A 19,323-nucleotide genomic window follows, 5' to 3' on the forward strand; every position below is an offset into this window, starting at 1 on the left:
TTTGTTCCCAGTTTTTCTTCTAATCTTGGTTGCACTGATTTTGTTTGTATAAAAACTTTTAAATTTAATGTAGTCAAAATTATTCGTTCTGTATTTGTAATGTTTTCTATCTTGTTTGGTCATAAATTCTTCCCTTCTCCATAGATCTGACAGGTCAACTATTCTTTATGTTTAAATCATATACCCATTTTGATCTTATTCTGGATACAGGGTGAGAGATATTGATCTAAACCTAATTTTTGACCTAGGGCATTTTTCTTAAAAGGCATTGAAATCTTAAGAGACAATTATTGACTCAGGAGACAGATAGATAATTAATAGCTCAATCTCTCTCATATCTCTCATAGCTGAACTATAAAAGCCATTCTATTATGAAACAGGAGATGTGTACATCTTCACCTTGTGAATTAGATTTCCTAAAAAGAAGCAGAGAAGTCATGTCCTTTTAACCCATGCTGTGGACTAAGGACATTTCTTTTTAAATGTCTATAGTCTGCTTGTTTCAAGTTTGTATTTGATTAGAACTGGGTCTATAATACTCTTCATTTTACATTTAAGGAAACTTAGAGACAAGGTCAAATGACTTGTATAAAACCACAGAAGTAGTAATCAAAGGCATTTCATTTAATGTGATTTAAAAGAATTCAAATCTAGGTCTCTGATTCAATCAGTGCTCTTTTACTGTACTAGTCTCCTAATCTTCCCTTTCGGTTTTGCTTGATTTTTTTCAAGAAAATAGATTAGTAAATGTTAAAAAAAAAAAAAAAGAAAATAGATTAGTCCCTTCTTTCAATTCTACAAGCAGTGTAAGGTGTCCCTTTTATTTTCTCTTTCATTTCCCAAATTCTTTTTGGGAACTTTGAGAACAATACACACATCTTTTGAGCTTTGGTGTTTTATTGTCCAAAAGCCCCACAAGGAAAAGAAGAATGTTTATATTCATTGTTCAGTTTAGCAAAAAAAAAAAGTGAGAAAGTAGGTTAGACAGGGAATGAAAGATAGTTATTTAGTTAATCTGAAGTGTCTCTTAAACCCATTCCCCAGTTTTCTACAACCATGTACTCAGGCCAGTGTATCTTTAAAAAAAAAAAATGTTTTAATATAGTTGGATGAAGGAGGAAAGATACCTAATCACAGATGGTATTGTCTATCCTTGGGAGTGTAGGGGTGGGAGGCAAGTTTTAGAGGGGGGTCGAGGAAGCCTTTAAGGCCTCTCCTGGCATCTCTGCTAGGCATCAACAAAGAGGTGTTTATCCAGAAGGCACTGTAGATACTACTAAAGAGGGATGCTAATATGATATTTTTTCTTTCTTTCTCAAGCGTATCTATCCCTTATTTAACGACTTACTGGATTTCAGCAGAGCAAGGAATGGGAGACTGTTAAGAAGGATAAGAGGGAGGTGAACATATTATAGTGGACTGGACTGATTTTGGTCATGGGTGTGTATGTGTCCCTTACAGTACCTTGGGAGGATAAGGGGAAATGTTGTGGTAGGGGAGTAGAATAAATAGAAAGGGAGGGACTTCCAGGCCCTGGTTATTAGCTCTTGTCTGATGGTACATCTCTATGCATTATGCTTTTCTTCATACTGTCTAGGTATTCCTGTTGGGATATAGCAAGGACTGAAGCCAAGATTCCATCATCATCCCAGTCATTCAGACCTAGAAGGGAATGAAGAAAGGGAAAGTCAGGAACTAAGAGGAGTGAAGTAGTCTGAATTGAGAGGTTGCAGAATAGTCTGGGTAGAAAATCAAAAGATAAACCACAAGACCCTGGTTTAGGATTTAGTTGGACTACTGGAACATCCTATTAGTTAATCTATTTATCTCACATTTTACTTCTTTACATTCCATCAGCCACAAAGCTGTAAAAGTGATATTCCTAAAAAAACAAGTCTGATGATATAATTTCCCTACACAAAACGCTATAGTGGTTCTCTATTCTAGAATTAAATATAAAACAACTTCTCTTTGGCTTATAAAAACCATTTGATTCCTACCTGATTTCCCAGGCTTATTTATATATTATTTCTTTTACATTCTACTTTCTAATTAAATTGGCCTACTTGCTGTTCTTGTCTGTTCTAAAGTCTAAAATATCATTCTTTCTCAATATTCCCTCCTAGAATGTTTAGCTTTTTTCAAGCACAGCTCAAGTCCATCTTTCTTGATTTCTCCTAGTCCCACATTTCTTTTCTTTTTATTTATTTCTTTTTATTTCTTTTTTATTTCTTTTATTTATTTCTCCATAACAAAATGCAATCTCTTAGGGAATATCTTTTCTCTTCTATGTATCAGGGATTATCACAGTACAATCACAAAGTAGACAAAAAAAGATGTTTACTGAATGAAAAGATCATAGGCTTTTGACCCTCATCACTAACCAAATGCAGTAGGTGACATCTGTTGAAAAAAGGCCTGACATTCCAAAGCAGGGTATAAGGATACAAGTGGAGAAGAAGAATGGTCACTTCCTGCTGCTGACTGGCTACTTGGTCCTGGTACAGGAGAGAGAATTATTATCTGGGGCCAATAGGAGGAAGGTAGGAAGTGGGGTGAATGAACAGACTACATGTAGTAAAGTAAGTGATAGTACTAACCTGGAATACTGGGTGAAGGGGGTTTTGTGAAGGCAAGGGCATGGCTTGGTGAGGGAGGCTTGTGGACCAGCTCTGACTGCTCAGTAGTTCGCTGTTTTGGAGGCCGGACACACCATTCATCCAGGCTGCTGGATGTAGCTGCTGTAGCTGAGGTGCATGTGGCACTAGCTTTCTGGGACTGGAGAAAAGTGGAGCAGATATGGAATGAATTCTATTCCCAAGCCCTATCAAAGCTTAATACTTTCAAAAGGCCAAAATAGTTTAGAGCTGGCAAGAAACATAATGATTTACTACCATATTCTAATTTTACTAATAGTTTCCCTAAACAGAGGACCAAAAAATGGTTATGGAAGCAATCAAATGCTTTTTCCTTTTCACTGAAGTTTTTTCTATAAACTCCATTAATTTTAATTCTTGGTATTTAAGCCTGAGATGGAGTGCTAATTCCTTAGACTTCCCTTTATTCTTTGCTACCTAGAATGTTAACTAATATACCTGTGTTTGGCCCTTGACCTGCCAAGTCTGTTTCTCTTGGTCTCGAAGCCACTGCAAGTAGGATTCTCTCGCTACTTGTTCTTCAATAGCCTCATTAGTTGCCTCCCAATCAGTGGCTCGCTTCTTATCTTCAAGCATCTGCTGCTCAATCCATGACTCCTCTGATGTTTTTATGGCATTCTTCATAAGAGACTGCTCAGCAAACTGAGTATGAGGGAAAAGAGAATTGATAATTTGAAAAGAGGATTTTTATACTTAAGATTTTATATTTGGGTAAATGTATATAAGGGTATATACCAAAAAAAAGGAACATGCTGAGGCAAATATGTTGTTAGGGTCATATATTATTATTATTATTATTACCTATTTTAAAATATATTTTTTATTTTCCCAATTATATGCAACAACAATTTTCAACATACATTTTCCAAAATTATAAGATCCAAATTGTCTCTCCTTCCCTCCCTTTCCTACTTCTGGAGAGGGTAAGCATTTTGATTGGGTTATCCAAGAATTATCATTTAAAACATTAGTCACCGTTGTAAGAGAATAAAACCAAACCCCCCACCCAAAAAAAAAACATAAAGAGAAAAATGGTATGCTTTGATCTGCATTTGGAGTTTCTATGGAAGAAAATGGCATCCTTATCATGCATAAGTTCTTTAAAACTGTATTGCTGAGAATAAACATTTTTCAGGACCATATATTATTAGTGGTTATCTTGGTCAAATTACCTTTTTAAGTAATCTGAAATAACTCTTAACTCTCAGAAAGATCTGATTGCCAAGCCATTCTCATATTAACCTCAAGGGGTAGATTATCACTAACCATGAGTCAAAATTAATCTTTAGACAACTAAGAGCTATATAACTGAAGGAAAATTCACTTAAATTTTGTATAATCTCAGATGTACAATGGAGATAAGACTAGCACCCATCTCCTAAAAATGATGTGTTGTGAAGATCAAATGGAATATCTATGAAGAGCTTAACACAATGCCTGGCATATAAGCAAGTATTTAATAAATGCCTACTTCTTTTCCTAACTTATCCTTCAATTTGCTGCAAAATGTGGACTGAGGATCTGTTTGCAGGATGGCATAGGCTGAAGTAAATAGTAGAAAATGAAACCAGGCACAATTAAAAAAAAAGTTCCGCTTAAAGTTTAATCTTCATTTATTAACATTTTCTCCATCACTTTAAAAAATATTGTTAAGCAATTTTATTTTGAAAAATTACAAAAGTATTTGTAATACGCCAGCAAAAATTTACAGATTTTTTTTTACCAATTATATGCAATAATACATTTACACATAAAGTTTTCTGAAGTTATGCAATCCAAATTATCTCCCTCTCTCCTTCCCTCCCCTTTCCCAAAGCTGGTAAGCAATTCAATCTGGGTCTCTTACAAAAAGGAACAATCTGGAAATATGTTTTTTTTAAAGTTTATTTAATTAATTATTTTAGAGTATTTTTCCGTGGTTACAATTCATGTTCTTTCCCTCTTCCATAGCCAACAAGCAGTTCCACTGGGTTTTACATGTGTAATGATCCAGACCTATTTCCACATTATTAATATTTGCAATAGAATGATCATTACATTCAATTTTACCACAGTGTATCCATCTCTGTGTACAATGTTTTCCTGGTTCTGCTCTTTTTGCTCTGTGTCCATTCCTGGAGGTTCTTCCAGTTCACTATTTATTATTCCTTTTAGCAAAATAGTATCCCATCACCAGAATTTGTTCAGCCATTCCCCAATTGAAGAGCATCCCCTCATTTTCCAATTTTTTGCCACCACAAAAAGCACGGCTTTAAATTTTTTGTACAAGACTTTTTCCTTATTATCTCTGAGGTATAAACCCAGCAGTGGTATAGCTGGATCAAAAGGCAGACAGTCTTTTAATGCCCTTTGGTGTAGTTCCAAATTGCCTTCCAGAATGGTTGATCAAGTCACAACTCCACCAGCAATGCATTAGTGTCCCAATTTTGCCACATCCCCTCTAATATTTAGTACTTTCCTTTGCTCTCATATTAGCCAGTTTGATTTGTCTTGTACTTTCTAAAATAGGTTTAAGGACACTGTCCTGAGCTCTCTCTCTCTCTCTCTCTCTCTCTCAACACTCAAAGGATAGAAACAAGCTAGACCTGAGGATCAAATCTTGTTCAGAAAAAAATAAAATGCCTCAAGTCCCCCTAAAAAGAATCCCTATAGAAATCATGTTAGGTGAACACAGAATAGTATACTTGTCAGATCTATGGGAAAGGAATTTAAGACCAAGCAAGAGACAGAGAACACTACAAAATGTAAAATGAATAATTTTGATTATATTAAATTTAAAATTTCTGTACAAACAAAACCAATGCAAACAAAATTAAAAGGGAAGCAACAAACTGGAGGGAAAATTTTATAACAAAAACCTCTGACAATGGTCTAATTTCTTAAATTTATAAGGAGTTAAGTCAATTATACAAAAAATCAATCCATTCCCCAATTGACAAATGGTCAAGGATCATGAATAGGCAGTTTTCAGATAAAGAAATCAAAACTATTAATAAGCACATGAAAAAGTCTTCTAAATCTCTTATAATTAGATGAGAGCAGATCAAAACAGCATTCAAAACCTTACACTTAGCAATTTGGCCAATATTTCAGTAAAGGAAAATAATAAATGGTGGAGGGGTTGTGATGAAATTAGGACACTAATGCATTGTTGGTGGAGTTGTGAATTGATCCAACCATTCTGGAGGGCAATTTGGAAATATGCCCAAAGGGCTTTAAAAGGTTGCCTGCCCTTTAACCCAGCCATACTACTGCTCAGTTTGTACCCCAAAGAGATAAGGGGAAAAAGACTTATACAAAAATATTTATAGCTGCACTCTTTATGGTAGCAAAAAACTGGAAAATGAGGGGATGCCCAAACAAATTTTTGGTATCTGATTGTGATGGAATACTATTGTGCTGTAAGTGTCAATGATCTGGAGGATTTCTATATGAACTAGGAGAACTTCAATGAACTGATGCAGTGAAATGAGCAAAACCAGAAGAATATTGTACACAGAAAGAGAAACATTTCAGAAGAATCCAATGTAATAGAATACTAGTAGCAATGCATCAAGCCAGGGCACTCCTAAATGCTAATGACATTGAGAGAAAGAACTATGGGAATAGAAATGCAAAAGAAAAACATTACATCATGTGAGTATGTGATTTGGGGGTTAGGCTTTAAAAGATTGATCGCTCTATACCAAAAATGAATAACATATAGAAATAAGTATCAAGGGATAACAGTTGTACAACCCAGTAGAACTGCTTGTCGGCTCTGGGAGAGAGGAGGGAAGAGGGGAGGGAACAAAAATGAATCATGTAAAAAAATGAATCATGTAAAAATATTTAAAAATAAAAATTAGTTAAAAAAATAAAATGCTGCTATTACTGTTAAAAAAAGAAAATCATTATATATGGCCAAAAATCTTAAAGAAAGAAACAGATATCTATATACCCACAGACTACTGAATCAGGCCACTAGGAATCAAATTAGACTATATCAAATCATGACCCAGATCCTCAGATTTGCCTTGGAATCTATTTAATGGCCAATAAGACAATAAAAGAAGAGGAATAAAGAGAGAGTAAGGATTCACTAAGACAAAAAACAGAGAGGGAAGGGGCAAAAAAGGAAAAGTGCTCATAAATAGTTGGAAATGGTGGCAGGTATTGAGGAAGGAAAAGAAGTTAAATTTGAAACAGGGAGAAAAACTACCAATGTACATTAAAGCTCTGGAGTCCCACCTAACCTCCTGAACAAACTTTCAAAAATAGACTCTGATTCACTTACCCCTGGTTTGAAAGAAGGAAGCCCTAGGCCCACACCAATAGTGGCTTTGTTAGGATTCACCACAGAATTATAATGGATGTTACAGTGATAGCTGACCCGGATAGGCTCATCTTCATTTTGCTGAATGCTATGGAATGTATTGATGGGCTCTGGAGAAGAAGGAGATAGATATGCTAGGTTATAGTTTAGGTCAATTCACCCTTCCATGCCCTCTTTACTTCTAGAAGAGGTTAGTTCCGGCATTGCCCCACCTGTGCTATACTGATATACTTCCACTGGCCTGTTGTACATTTCAGCCATGGCCTGCATCTCAATGTGGTTGCCATGACAATTGTTCTTTCGTTTCCGATTAATGTAGGTGGTGAAATCTTCAGTAACATAGTTAGAGAAATAGTCTGCATTCTTCATCTGGTGGCAGTAGTTAGGGAAAGGAGAAGGGTTGAAGCAATTCAGCTTGGAAAAGAAAGAGGGAACAATAGACCCTTCACCTCCCACAGTTCCTATGTCTACCACCTTCTATATCTCACCAAATAGTCCATGCAATGTTTCCGGACAACTTCATGCATATCCTGATCACCATACACTTGGTCTGCTGTAGGTTCAAAGAAGGGTAATATCAGAATCTAGGACATGAGGCTTATAATCATATTATGTTATAGCTCTTTCACAAAGAAGAAATCCATTCCCCAAAGAATGAAAAGATCTGACACAAGGTTACATAATGTATTAATCATAGAAAAGGAATAAAAGGAAAAATATTCTAAACAAATTATAAAAGAAAAAGAAAAGGAATAAAAACCTTGCTCTTGATGTACCAAATACATCTGATATGTAAATTTTGATTTTTCCTCTAGGCACACTAAGTTTAACTTTTCTTACAATAGAAATGATAGATCCTTCATTGCCTGAAGTTGCAGAAAAAGGGGTATTTTACTGCTCCTAGACAAATCACAGGAATTAAGGGAATTGAGAGTAAGATCTAAAGAGAGATGATGCTGAGTGATTAACCACTCCAGCCTGGGCTGGAAAAGGGATAAGAAGGAAGCCATGGTAATAAAGAGCAAACTTTATCCAAAGAAGAATTCTCTTATAGCAGGGCCATGCAAATAATACTCTGTAAGAAATGGATTAGGGTTTGACTTCTTCCTTGATGATTGGAAGCCCCTACTTTTAGGGGGCCAGGTTGGCCCCCTGACTCCACTGCTAGTTTTGATACATTGTTTCTTGGCACACAGACTTGAGATAGACTCTAGAACTTGAATCGCCAATTATACCAAGTTCTTCAGTGCAGGAACTTAGTGTAAGGACAAAAGTCCAAAAGGGACAACTTACCCACAGCTCTGAATAAGCAAGCCCCATCTTCCTTCATCTGCTTGATAATGAAGCCTTTCTTATCCCTTAGGGCCTTTTCAAACCAATGTTCCTGCTAAAATAAGAAGCAGTGATTAATATAGTATTTAGGTCCAGGTACTATAAATATCTAATTAGCTGACAAACCTTGGAATAATAGAAATTAGAATAGAGAATCATTTAGGCAGTAGAAGAACTGTCCTGTTATATGAAGCAGCTAGGTGGTACAGATGATAAAAAAGTTTCAGGGCCTGGAGTAAGGAAGACGTAGCTTCTTGAGACAAAATCTGGTCCTGGAAACTTATTAGCTGCCCTGGGCAGATGACTTAATCACATCTGCCTCAATTTCCTCATCTGTCAAATTAAGTTGAAGAAGGAAATGACAGACCACTCCAGTATTTTTGCCAAGAAAACAGCAAATAATGTCACAAAAGGTGAGACATGACTGAAAAAAAGATGGATAACAATTTGTTACAAATGAAGCAAAGCTCAACTCATCTGGGCATTTTCTCCAACTTGAGAACAATGACTTGAAATCACATATTAGTAAGCTGATAAATATTAACTGACTAAACAGCTTTAATCCAATATTAAGACAGGGCCTACCCTTGTCTCAGGGTTAAGGTTAGGGGAGGCTACCATTCTGTCTCTTTTATGAATCTGAAATAAAAAAACTCAATTTTGAATGTTGTAAGCATCAGGAATTAATTTGGTTAAAAATGAATGGACTGGCAAACTCATACTAGAAGAATTCTCATCTTAAGATAAAAGAGTCCACAAAGAAAATGAGACCTACATAGCATAGTAGATAAAATCTGGGGCCTAGAGTCAGGAAGACCTGAGTTCAAATCTGGCCTTAGTCAGTTACTAGCTCCTGGGCCATTTATTTAAATCCTGTTTGCTTCAATTTCCTCATCTGTAAATTTGGGAAACTAGCAGTATTTGCCTCCCAGGGCTATTGTGAAAATCAAATGAAACAACTATTAAGGGCTTAGTACAAAGCCTGGCTGTGTACATTTACTGTATAAGAGCTATAGAAATGTTAGTTATCGTTGTCAACATCATTACCACCATCATCCTTATCAGCTTGAAAATAGGAGATATGGAAGGGTTGGGGTTAGGAATATGATCAGTCTTGAAATATTTGAAGATTTTATTTGGCTTTAAAGAGTTAACACTAGGAACATGAAAAAGGCAGTGTGATACCATATGAAGACCATCAGATTTGTAATCTAAATAGCAACTCTGACAATTAACAATTAGTAAATGCCTAGTTTGTCAGGCATTCTGCTAAATGCTGGGTACTATCAACTGATATTTATATATGAACTAAATTTAAAGTTTGCCATTTATTCCATAATGCCTCTTTGGGCTATTTTATATTTTTACCTTGATATAAGAAAAAATTTCTTAATAATCAAGAGTAGTACACCAAAGGCATTTCAAACTTAATATGTTCAAGATAGAATTTATTCTCCCTCCTTAAAGCTGCTTTTCCTTGCTTCCCTATCTCTATCAATGACAATACGATTTTAAAAATTGCCCTGGGGGCAGCTGGTTAGCTCAGTGGAGTGAGAGTCAGGCCTAGAGACAGGAGGTCCTAGGTTCAAACCTGGCCTCAGCCACTTCCCAGCTGTGTGACCCTGGGCAAGTCACTTGACCCCCATTGCCCACCCTTACCAATCTTCCACCTATGACACAATACACCGAAGTACAAGGGTTAAAAAAAAAATTGCCCTGATTTGCAACCTAGTAATTTTCTCAACTTTCTTTATATCTCACCCCAACCTTCTCATATAATCCTTAATTATCTTCTGTCCTATACTGTCATTCACCATGTCTCACATGTCACCTTCCTAGCCCTCAAAGCCTCTATGCTAATACCTGCCCTAATGTAACTACTCTGCCTAAGAAGTGATTCCTTTTAAGTTCATAAGATAAAATTTGAACCCTTTTAAATATTTCAAATTTCTCATGTTTTGATTATCATCTATTCAACCTCCACTCCCTGCCCCTAACCCATACGTTCTCTTCTATACTGAAGTCAAACTGGTCTACTAGTAGTTTCTTAAACTTAACATTCCACTTCATGGGATAGATAGGTATGGGTTAGAGAATGTAGCCAGGCCAAAGGAGGGAAGGCCATGGATTTAAAACTGGTTCCTGAGACATCTAAGACAGAAGGTAAAGGTTCAAAATCAATCCAAAAAACACTCATCACATTCTCTGGATCTCTAACTCTTATAAATTTCCTTCCAAGGCTCAAATCAACAGATTAACACCTTTAAAAGTCCTTTTTCTGAGTTTTCTGTTCTTCCTCTGTCTTAAAGTCACTTAAATTTATATTCTTTAATTATCTCAACTAGGTTGTATCTTCAAAGCAGAATTTAAATTATTTCAGAAAACATTTCACAGCTCATACCAGTGAACATCCCTAACTCACAATGTGTGATCAAAGTTTCCTTTATATTTTTTTCTGGCAAATAAAGAGATTGAACTAGCTACTCATTTTTACTAAATTCCATTTACATTAAATATTGTTCTAGGCACCAGAGCAGCAACTTTCTGATTTATATTTTTTTAGTTCCTTTTGGACCTGAATTTTGTGGCTCTGGGAAAGACAGAGTTTATTATTTTCCTTAAACTATCAATACCCAAATTCCAGCTATTTTTACCTTAATAAGTCACTGAAACCTACCAAAAAGAGTTTATATAAGAGCTTTACATGTGCTAAGTTTATATATGTGAATTTATACATATGTTATATATATTTCAACCATTACCTTCCATCTTAGAATTGCTACTAAATATAGGTTTCAAGGCAGAGGAGTAGTAAATTGCAGTTAAATGACATAGCTGAAAGTTCTACAGCCACATTTGAATTCAGGATCTCTCATCTCTAGGTCTGCTCCTTTAGCCACTGGCTGCTGCCCTCTATTCCCTTTTTTATACATCCTTTTTCATTTAGTTTCATTTTTGCCTGTTTTCTTCTGATTAGATGATTATTCCCATAAATGTAAGGTAGGTTGGGACAGATATATTTATTATCTCAATTACGTAGATGACACTGAAGCATAGTGATCTTAAGTAACTATCCAGAAGTAACAAAACTAGTCAGGATAAAATTGGATAAATAATGATCTTTCTATAACTGTTTAATATAACTATTAAATAATAATACCCAAATATAAACATGTACATAAAATCAAGAATCATTTCTAGATAATTTAATTGTCCTGTCATCTGCTTAGCCTCTTGTCTTATAAGCTTCCCCAGCATCCCTGTTTTCCTCTTTCCTTCCTTATATCTATGCGAATTCTTCTAAATAGAATCCTTTCATTTGACAGTTGGACACTTTTCCATTATACTAAGGTGAAATGAGGGAGGCCTAGTTAAAAACCACTCTGGCTTTAGTTCAGGAAAAGGTGAGAAACCTGGTTTATTATCTATTGTGTTCAAAGAACTTCTTGTTAAAATTTGACTAGAAGGTTGGCTATGTGGATGTTAAATGATAATATGATTATGATGATAAAAATCTTGAACTTGGATTTAGAAATAAGTCCTAGAGATGAAATACTTAAGTCTTCCAATATTTAAATGAAGAGCTCTTGGGTAGTATTGATAATGATTCAGTGAGCCCAGGACTCTCTTTTTAATCTGTGATTATAGAAATATCAATAAAGAAATTTAAATCCACACTATTTTCTACTTATATATTTTGTTATTGATTAAAATGGCAGTTTGAGAATTTTTTGTCTATACCTATCATAGGCTGTAGCTTGGAAATAAACAGTTCAACCTTCTATCTGACCTTAGTTACCTTTGTGCCATGAATTTATTTATGTTACAGTTAAGAAAACTCATGTCAGTTACTTAGGTTAAGGGGACAGTACACTGGGTCGGAAGTCAGGAAGAATTCAAATTTCATCTCTGACTAGTTGTGTGGTTTAAACCTGGGGAAGGAAAAGGTGAACTTTGCTGTATTTGCTAAGAAATACTAAATGGTGTCCTAAAGAATTAGAAATGATTAAAAATGTGCACATGTAAACATGACGAGAGAATGGGCAGGACTTGAATAAGGTTACATACTTAGTGGTAAGTGGTACAATTGCAAGAAGTATGTGCACTGGCCAAAAAATATTTCTGCTATCTGATATGGTGAGTGTAGGAGTTGGGGTGCAAACGCTTCAGACGGAGAGTAGAAGGGAGAAAATAAAAGTGTGTATTTGGCATTACAATTGTAGATAAGGTAACTGCAAGTTTTGTGAAATTTTTGTAAGGGATTTCCTTGGAGATGTTGAGGTGTAAACAGTGAAAAATTAAAATGAGAAACATAAGAAAACTAAATGAGTATGAGAGGGAAGAAAAGGAAGTGAAATAAATACTGAAATAACCCAGAAAATATAAAAGTATAAATTTTTAATTTTTATCAATTTAACTGATTAATTGTAAGTATAAAAAGAATAGTTTGGACATGGCAATGTGTGAGATTTTGTATGTGAAAGCCTTCGTGACCTAATATTCTGTATAACGGGTTAAAGTAAAAACTTTAATAAAAATATTCCAGAAATTCTCATAAATCTTGAGGTTTTGGGTGAAACTACCTGTTCCACAGTGGCGGGGTCCATGGCTTCTATTCGTGAAGTTGCGGCGTCGTACTCGTCCTCACTGTTGTATCCTGCCCCTTCTGGATCCGAGCTGCCACCTCCATAGACACCACATCCGAGATTATTAGTTTGCTGACGTCGCCTCTTACTAACGCCTGGTCCCGAACAACAGCCGATCGGGCCTCCTAGGGCGCACAGGCCCAGACCATCCCCTGTGGTAGGACTAGTACCGGCCCCACCTGGGGGTGGCGGTCCTGGGCCAGGGGACGAAGAGGCTTGCCCCCGTGAGCCCACAGATACCCCACCTCGACTGCCCCCACCCGAAACCCATCGCGGTGGTGAAGCTCGAGATCTAACCCCAGAGGAGGGACCGGCGCCAGGTCCTTCTCCTCGATCTGGACCAACCTGATTAACATTAGACCCTTCCAGTTCACGGTCTGGATTGGCTTCTCCATCGGCTGATGGTAGAGACGGAGGGGGAGGCTTCTTTGGCAGAATAGTCATAACTGTACTAACCGAACGTTAAAACGCAAAGTAAAGAACACCTTCAGATAAGAAAAACAGGAAGAGATAGGAAAAAAGTCCCGGATGAAGTAGAACCTTGCAAGAAGGGGGCGGGGCTAACAACACGGAAATCAACTCAGAGAAAGGAAGGTATTTTTAAAAACCCACAGTTAAAAATAATGTAAAACTATTTTTGAAACTTTATTGAAAAAACCTCTAAAATACTTTACGTAATGTTTTACGAAAGGAAACACAACTTTTAGCATAAAAATACAATTAAAACCGAATTTTAAAAAAGTTAATTGAAAAGTTCAAAATTAAAATATACTTAGGATAAAGGACAAATAAGCATTATATTAAAGGATAATACATAAGTTGTTGCACCTTAGTCCCAAGCCTCTCAGGGTAGTTTGAACACTCCCATTTCCTTGTAGCCATGGTAATGTGAATCATTTCCCTCAGTTCTCCAAAAAGCATATAAGCTTCCCAAATTCTTTTATTCTTTGGACCTGTCAATCCAGAGTGGTTGGCATTACCAGTGCCTTGGTGGCCAGAGCAGCCAGAGTCTCTGGGCTCTGTGTGAGTTTTGAAGTGCACCTCTGCTTGGAGGCCTTGAAGAATTATGCTGAACCCTTCTCCTTAATTAAATAGTTTTTCTGACAATTTAATAGTTCTGTGTTTTACTAGTGTTTGTTTTTTACCAATAAAATTAATTTTATGCCTCAATTTTACCTTATTTTAATTGTTATATTTATCTCACAAGATGTGAAAATTTGTTTGTTTCAAAAATTCCTTCTGATCAGGAAGATTTTTAATCAGGAAGACATCCTCATGAGTTAAAAACTGGACTCAAGAGACTTTATAAGCTATCTAACCCTTGATAAGTTACTTAATCTTGTTTGTCTCAGTTTCTTCATCTGTAAAATGGACTGGGAAAGGAAATTGTAAACTACTTTACCAAAAAGTTGGACATAACTGAAATGACTGAATAATAAATATAGGTAATAATAAATAAAGCCCAAAACACTACCAATGTTTGCTAAGGAGAAAACTTAATTTTGTACAGTAGTTTCTTTTTTCTATAGGGAATAGATTTTTTCCAGTTGTATTGGGGAAAATATTTTCATTTTTGTAGGGCCAGATGTATTATTCACTGTGACAAAATTTTGCACCCCAAATAAAAACTTTAGCTGTTAGAATTTTTAAAGAGCCATTCTTTCTGGTGCTACTCCCAGACCAGACATCATATAAAATAGCAAATTCTCTGAAGAGAGGGTCATTTATCCCCATGAATTGTCACCCACAGGGTGGATGGGCCATCTTGGCTGAAAGTAAAGAGAGAGAGATATGAGTCAGTATGTACTAGTGCAATAAAACCAACACTACCTTAATCACCATAAGGGACTGTCTGATAGGGACAGACTAGAACCTTGAACTCAAGAGTCTTTGAAATAGCAGTGCTTTCAGCCTAGGCCCTCAGATATCCTTCATAGCCTCTATGGAGACACAGCCTGATGACTCTAGCACAGGGGTTGGCAACGTATGGCTCTCCAGCCATATCTGGCTCTTTTGAGGGCCAGATATGGCTCTTTCTGCAGGAGCCATAAAGTGCATTTTTTTTTTCAGGAGCTGTTACAGGAGCTGCACTGTGAGCACTGTACAGCTTTCATGAAATTACATTTTAAAAAAGGTGGTGTTTATGGCTCTCATGGCCAAAAAGGTTGCTGACCTTTGCTCTAGCAGATGTTACAGCTACAGCTACACAATGCTCAGATAGGAAAATCCTTGCCACCAAGGTCCTTAACCCTGGCCACATCAGAAATGGAGAGGATTTTAACAGTGGAAATGACATTTAAAATTCGTTAACCATTTGCTTTTCCATGGCTTCCAAAAGTTATGGGACCTTTTCATCTAACTTGCAGCTGAACATGAGCTCTTTGGGAGAAAAGGGTTGGCTTTTCCTTATATCCAAAGTTGACAGTGTCTAGTATATAGTGAGTGCTTAATAAAATGTTTGATTGATATTGACTAACAGCTTTGTTCAGCAACAGGTTAGTAGATGGAAGAAATTTAAGGATAAGAAAGGAAACAATCAGTTGGGACAGACTGCTGGATAAATCACTTGTACTTTGAAGTATTGACTTGGCCATTAAAAGGACCATTTTATATTGTGAAGTGGAAATGAAGGCAGAAAGTATCTGGATGATGTAAGATGTGAAGTGACAGAGAAGTGGGACCTCTTAGCAAACAGTCTTCAGGAAGGGTCTAAAAATAACAAAAATGGGAAAGAAAAAATGAAGAAGAAAGCAAATGTATTTCTTATTGAAAAGGTATTAGAGAAAACTAGAATCACTAGAATGAGGAAGGTAAGACCAGAGAAGAATTAATTAGTCATTGAGGAACAAGTTTAAATAGATTTTCATTGTCCATAGGAGCTTGATCTCAGGGTAGATTCCTCTCAGGACCTTATGCAACTTGGCAGACAGCAAATACTTGACACTGAAAGAATGGTACTACTCTCAAGGCAGGACCAGATTAGATATTGGATTTACTTCTCTCATCCTTTAGTAGGAAGTAAGAGAGTAGACAGGAAACATACTGGATGCCAAGAAGAATAGAAAATTACCTTAAAGGAAAGTTATATGTAGCACAGTTACCACCTGTTTCATTATCTTTGTAATTAAAGTTGTAATCTTATGTAAAAACTTTTTGGGCTTCCTTCATTTGAGGTTACCCTGCATCCCCCAATGATGTGTTAACCATATAATAAACTGGTTAGAGACAAGCTCTCTCTCAGACTTGTCTCCCTGACGACCCCACCCTACAGATTTCTCTATGGCTCTCATCTGTTATTTTCTCTATGCATTTCCTTCCTGACTCTTTTATATATATATGTATATATATATTTTTTAAACCCTTAACTTCTGTGTATTGGCTCCTAGGTGGAAGAGGGGTAAGGGTGGGCAATGGGGGTCAAGTGACTTGCCCAGGGTCACACAGCTGGGGAGTGTCTGAGGCTGGATTGAACCTAGGACCTACTGTCTCTAGGTCTGACTCTTAATCCACTGAGCTATCCAGCTGCCCTCCTTCCTGACTCTTAAACCCCTTCCCATTTTTTTCCCAGTCTTTGGCTTCCCTCCTAAGTGATTAGAATCCATACGCAGATTTTTTTGGAGAAGCTGGACCTCTTCAATTGGCTCCCATGTGAGGCTTTGACCACCAAGGAGGATGATCGTGGTACCAGGGCCAAGGAAAGGCTGACAGGGTGAGGTGCCACTCTATAGAGAACCTGCTCTATAACCAGAGACTAATCTGAGTGACCTAGGGTGGTCATCAGATGTAAAGAACGAAACAGATTGGAAGCACCTTGTTAGCTCAAAGTGCTCTGAGGTATAATGGAGTCACCATCTTATTATAAAGGGAATTAAAGATCCTCTTCTCCCAAAAGCCCAAGAAAGTTTCCCATAGTTACAGAGAGCAGGATTTTTACTATAATCAAAACAAAAGCCTTAGAAGCCTCCAGGTATAGATAAAAAAACCTATGCTAAAACTATCAACTATATGTGTTATCTTTAAGTGGAGCCTGCAACATCTCCTTAGGCCGGAAAGCCCCAGCAGTTTCTCAGGCTTGATGGTATTAAACAAATTTTTTGAGCCTCATTATTTTACTTTAATTCTGGGCAAAATGCCTTGCCAAGGGTTTGACCTTGGCTGTACCAGCCATCTGTATTCTCGGTCAAAGGGGAACAGAGTTAGCCCCCCTCCTGCTGGAGTGCTGAGAGCCCAAAGCTTTTTCAATAAGACTATAATGCATTTTGAAGGAAGGTGAGAATTATGAAAGGAATCAAAAAAGGAATCTCAGATTTTTATCTTAGATATCCCGCACCTGTCTCAACCTGATAGGGAGGAAAGCCAATACACGACTCTGCTGGTATGTACTGATCTTTTGAGGGGGTCCAGATACAAATATCTACTTGAGATTCTAATTTCTCTTAATAGCTCCCGACATATCCCCCTTCTCTTCAAAATAACATGATTTATTAGACAGGAAAACTTTGAATAATGAAAGAAGTTAAAATTGGTTATAATCATCAGTTATAGTTGGATCTGATATGAATTACAGATCAAATTGTTTGTTTATGGCTCTCTACACTACTCCATATTAAAACAATAAGTCAAAAATTTTCTTCTCATACATGATATATTCGTTTGTTAAAATGTTTGCTTCAACATCAGGGAAACTAAGATCTCAGAATCTAAGTTACAGTCATTGATTAAGATTATCTTACAGTTTTATCCTTATTTTCCAATATAGTGAATCATAACATTACAAGAATAGACTTTAATAGGAGAAGTTTTAAGACAAGCCCAAGGTCAGGAACAGATTGCCTTGCCAGCTATCTGGCATACTTGAAATCTTGTTAGTTTGACATTAATCCAATCTCCTATAGAAGATTCCATTCTAAAACAGCTTTGTTAGATGTTCCTACTAACATGAATGTTTCTTTTCTCTTTCCATCTCTTCCTCTCTCTACCTCTATACTCTTGGCTTCTCCAGAAACTGCCTCTATCCCTCTCAGCAATTTGCAGCTTGTGCTCCCTCCCCTTCTGTTCCATCAACTTGTCATTCCTGTGCTTTCCCTTCCCCCACCTCTTCCTGTCTCTGTCTCTGTCTCTGTTGCTGTCTCAGTCTCATCTCTCTTTTTTCTCTGTCTCTTTCTCTCTGCCTCTCTCCCTCCACTCTAACACCCCTTCTCTCTTTCTACCTCCCTTTTTCTGTCTCTTGTCTCTGTCTACCACACTCTCTCTCCCTCTTTCTCTCTTTGTCTCTCATTGTCTTTGTCTCTTTCTTTTTCTCTCTGTCTGTTTCAGTCTCTGTCTCTCATTGCAACTTTCTGCCTCCCCCACCTCCTTCTTTCTCTCTACCCCACCTTTTTTCTCTCTCTGTCTCTTTCTCCCAACTCCCCCCTTTCTTTTTCTCTCTCCCCATCTCTCCCTTTCTCTGTCCCTTTGTCACTCTCTTTCTCTATTTGTCTGTGTCTCTGTCTCTGTTACTTTCTGTCTCTAACTCAATGTCTCTCCCACTCTGTCTCCCCACTTCTTTCTCTCATGTTTCCTCTCCTTCTCCCCCCTTCTCTCTGTATTTCTGTCTTGGTCTCTGCCTTTCCCCCATCTCTCTCTGTCTCTCTCTCCCAGCTACCCCCTCTTTCTCTCTCCCTCTCCTCCTATCTCTTCCTCTCTCTGTCACTTTTTATTTCTCTATCTCTATATGGGTCTCTATATCTCTCTCATCTTTTCCCATTGTCCTACCTTTCTGTTTCCTCTCTTTTCCCCTGTCTCTCTCGCCTCCCCCTCCATGCCTCTGTCTGGGTAAATCTGATAGAGAGGGAATGTGGATAAAGAGAGAGAAGGGATAAAGGAGGGAGACAGACACAGAGAGAGACAGATTGACAGAGACACAGAGACAAAGAAAGAGACAGGAAGAGACATGGGGAGAGAGAGACAGAGAGACAAAGAGGGAGGGACAGGAGGAGAGAGACAACAAAAGAAACAGAAACAGAAAGATTGACACTGACAGAGATATAAAAGGAGACAAAGATAAAGACAAAGAGACAGAAAGTGACAGAGAGGGAAGGATGGGGAGAGAGAGAGCAAGAGAGAAACAGATAGCGATGGAAAGAGAGAGAGAGAGAGAGAGAGAGAGAGTCAGAGAGAGAGAGTCAGAGGGTGGGAAAGAGAGGGAGTGGAGGGAGAGACAGAGACAGACAGAGAGAAACAGAGAGAGGGAGAGACAGGAGGAGAGAGATTGCAAAACACACAGAGATAGAGAGAGAAAGAGGAAGAGAGAGATTTACCCATACAGAGAAATAGAGAGAAAAATAGTGACAGAGAGAGAGAGACATGGAGGCAGAGGGTGGGGTGGAGAGAG

At 37.3% G+C, this 19,323-nt stretch overlaps 1 protein-coding gene across 2 annotated transcripts; it reads right to left on the reverse strand.

Annotated features, from left to right (window-relative positions):
* Positions 1-252: 252 nt before the first annotated feature.
* LOC123253361 (OTU domain-containing protein 5-like) lies at positions 253-13,512 on the reverse strand. 2 transcript variants are annotated; one of them, XM_044682555.1, is made up of 10 exons: positions 13,296-13,512; positions 12,888-12,988; positions 8,266-8,359; positions 7,461-7,525; positions 7,185-7,341; positions 6,934-7,082; positions 3,096-3,299; positions 2,601-2,778; positions 2,385-2,498; positions 253-1,662 (listed from the first exon to the last, which is right to left on the reverse strand). In XM_044682555.1, the coding sequence occupies exons 2-10, from the start codon at positions 12,909-12,911 to the stop codon at positions 1,541-1,543; spliced, it is 1,107 nt and encodes a 368-aa protein (XP_044538490.1). In that variant the 5' UTR covers positions 12,912-12,988; positions 13,296-13,512; the 3' UTR covers positions 253-1,540. The 2 variants fall into 2 exon arrangements, with proteins under 2 accessions (XP_044538490.1, XP_044538491.1); XM_044682556.1 differs by lacking the exon at positions 2,385-2,498.
* Positions 13,513-19,323: the final 5,811 nt, after the last annotated feature.

Source organism: Gracilinanus agilis, chromosome X, assembly GCF_016433145.1.
Source record: "Gracilinanus agilis isolate LMUSP501 chromosome X, AgileGrace, whole genome shotgun sequence".
Taxonomy (NCBI): domain Eukaryota; kingdom Metazoa; phylum Chordata; class Mammalia; order Didelphimorphia; family Didelphidae; genus Gracilinanus; species Gracilinanus agilis.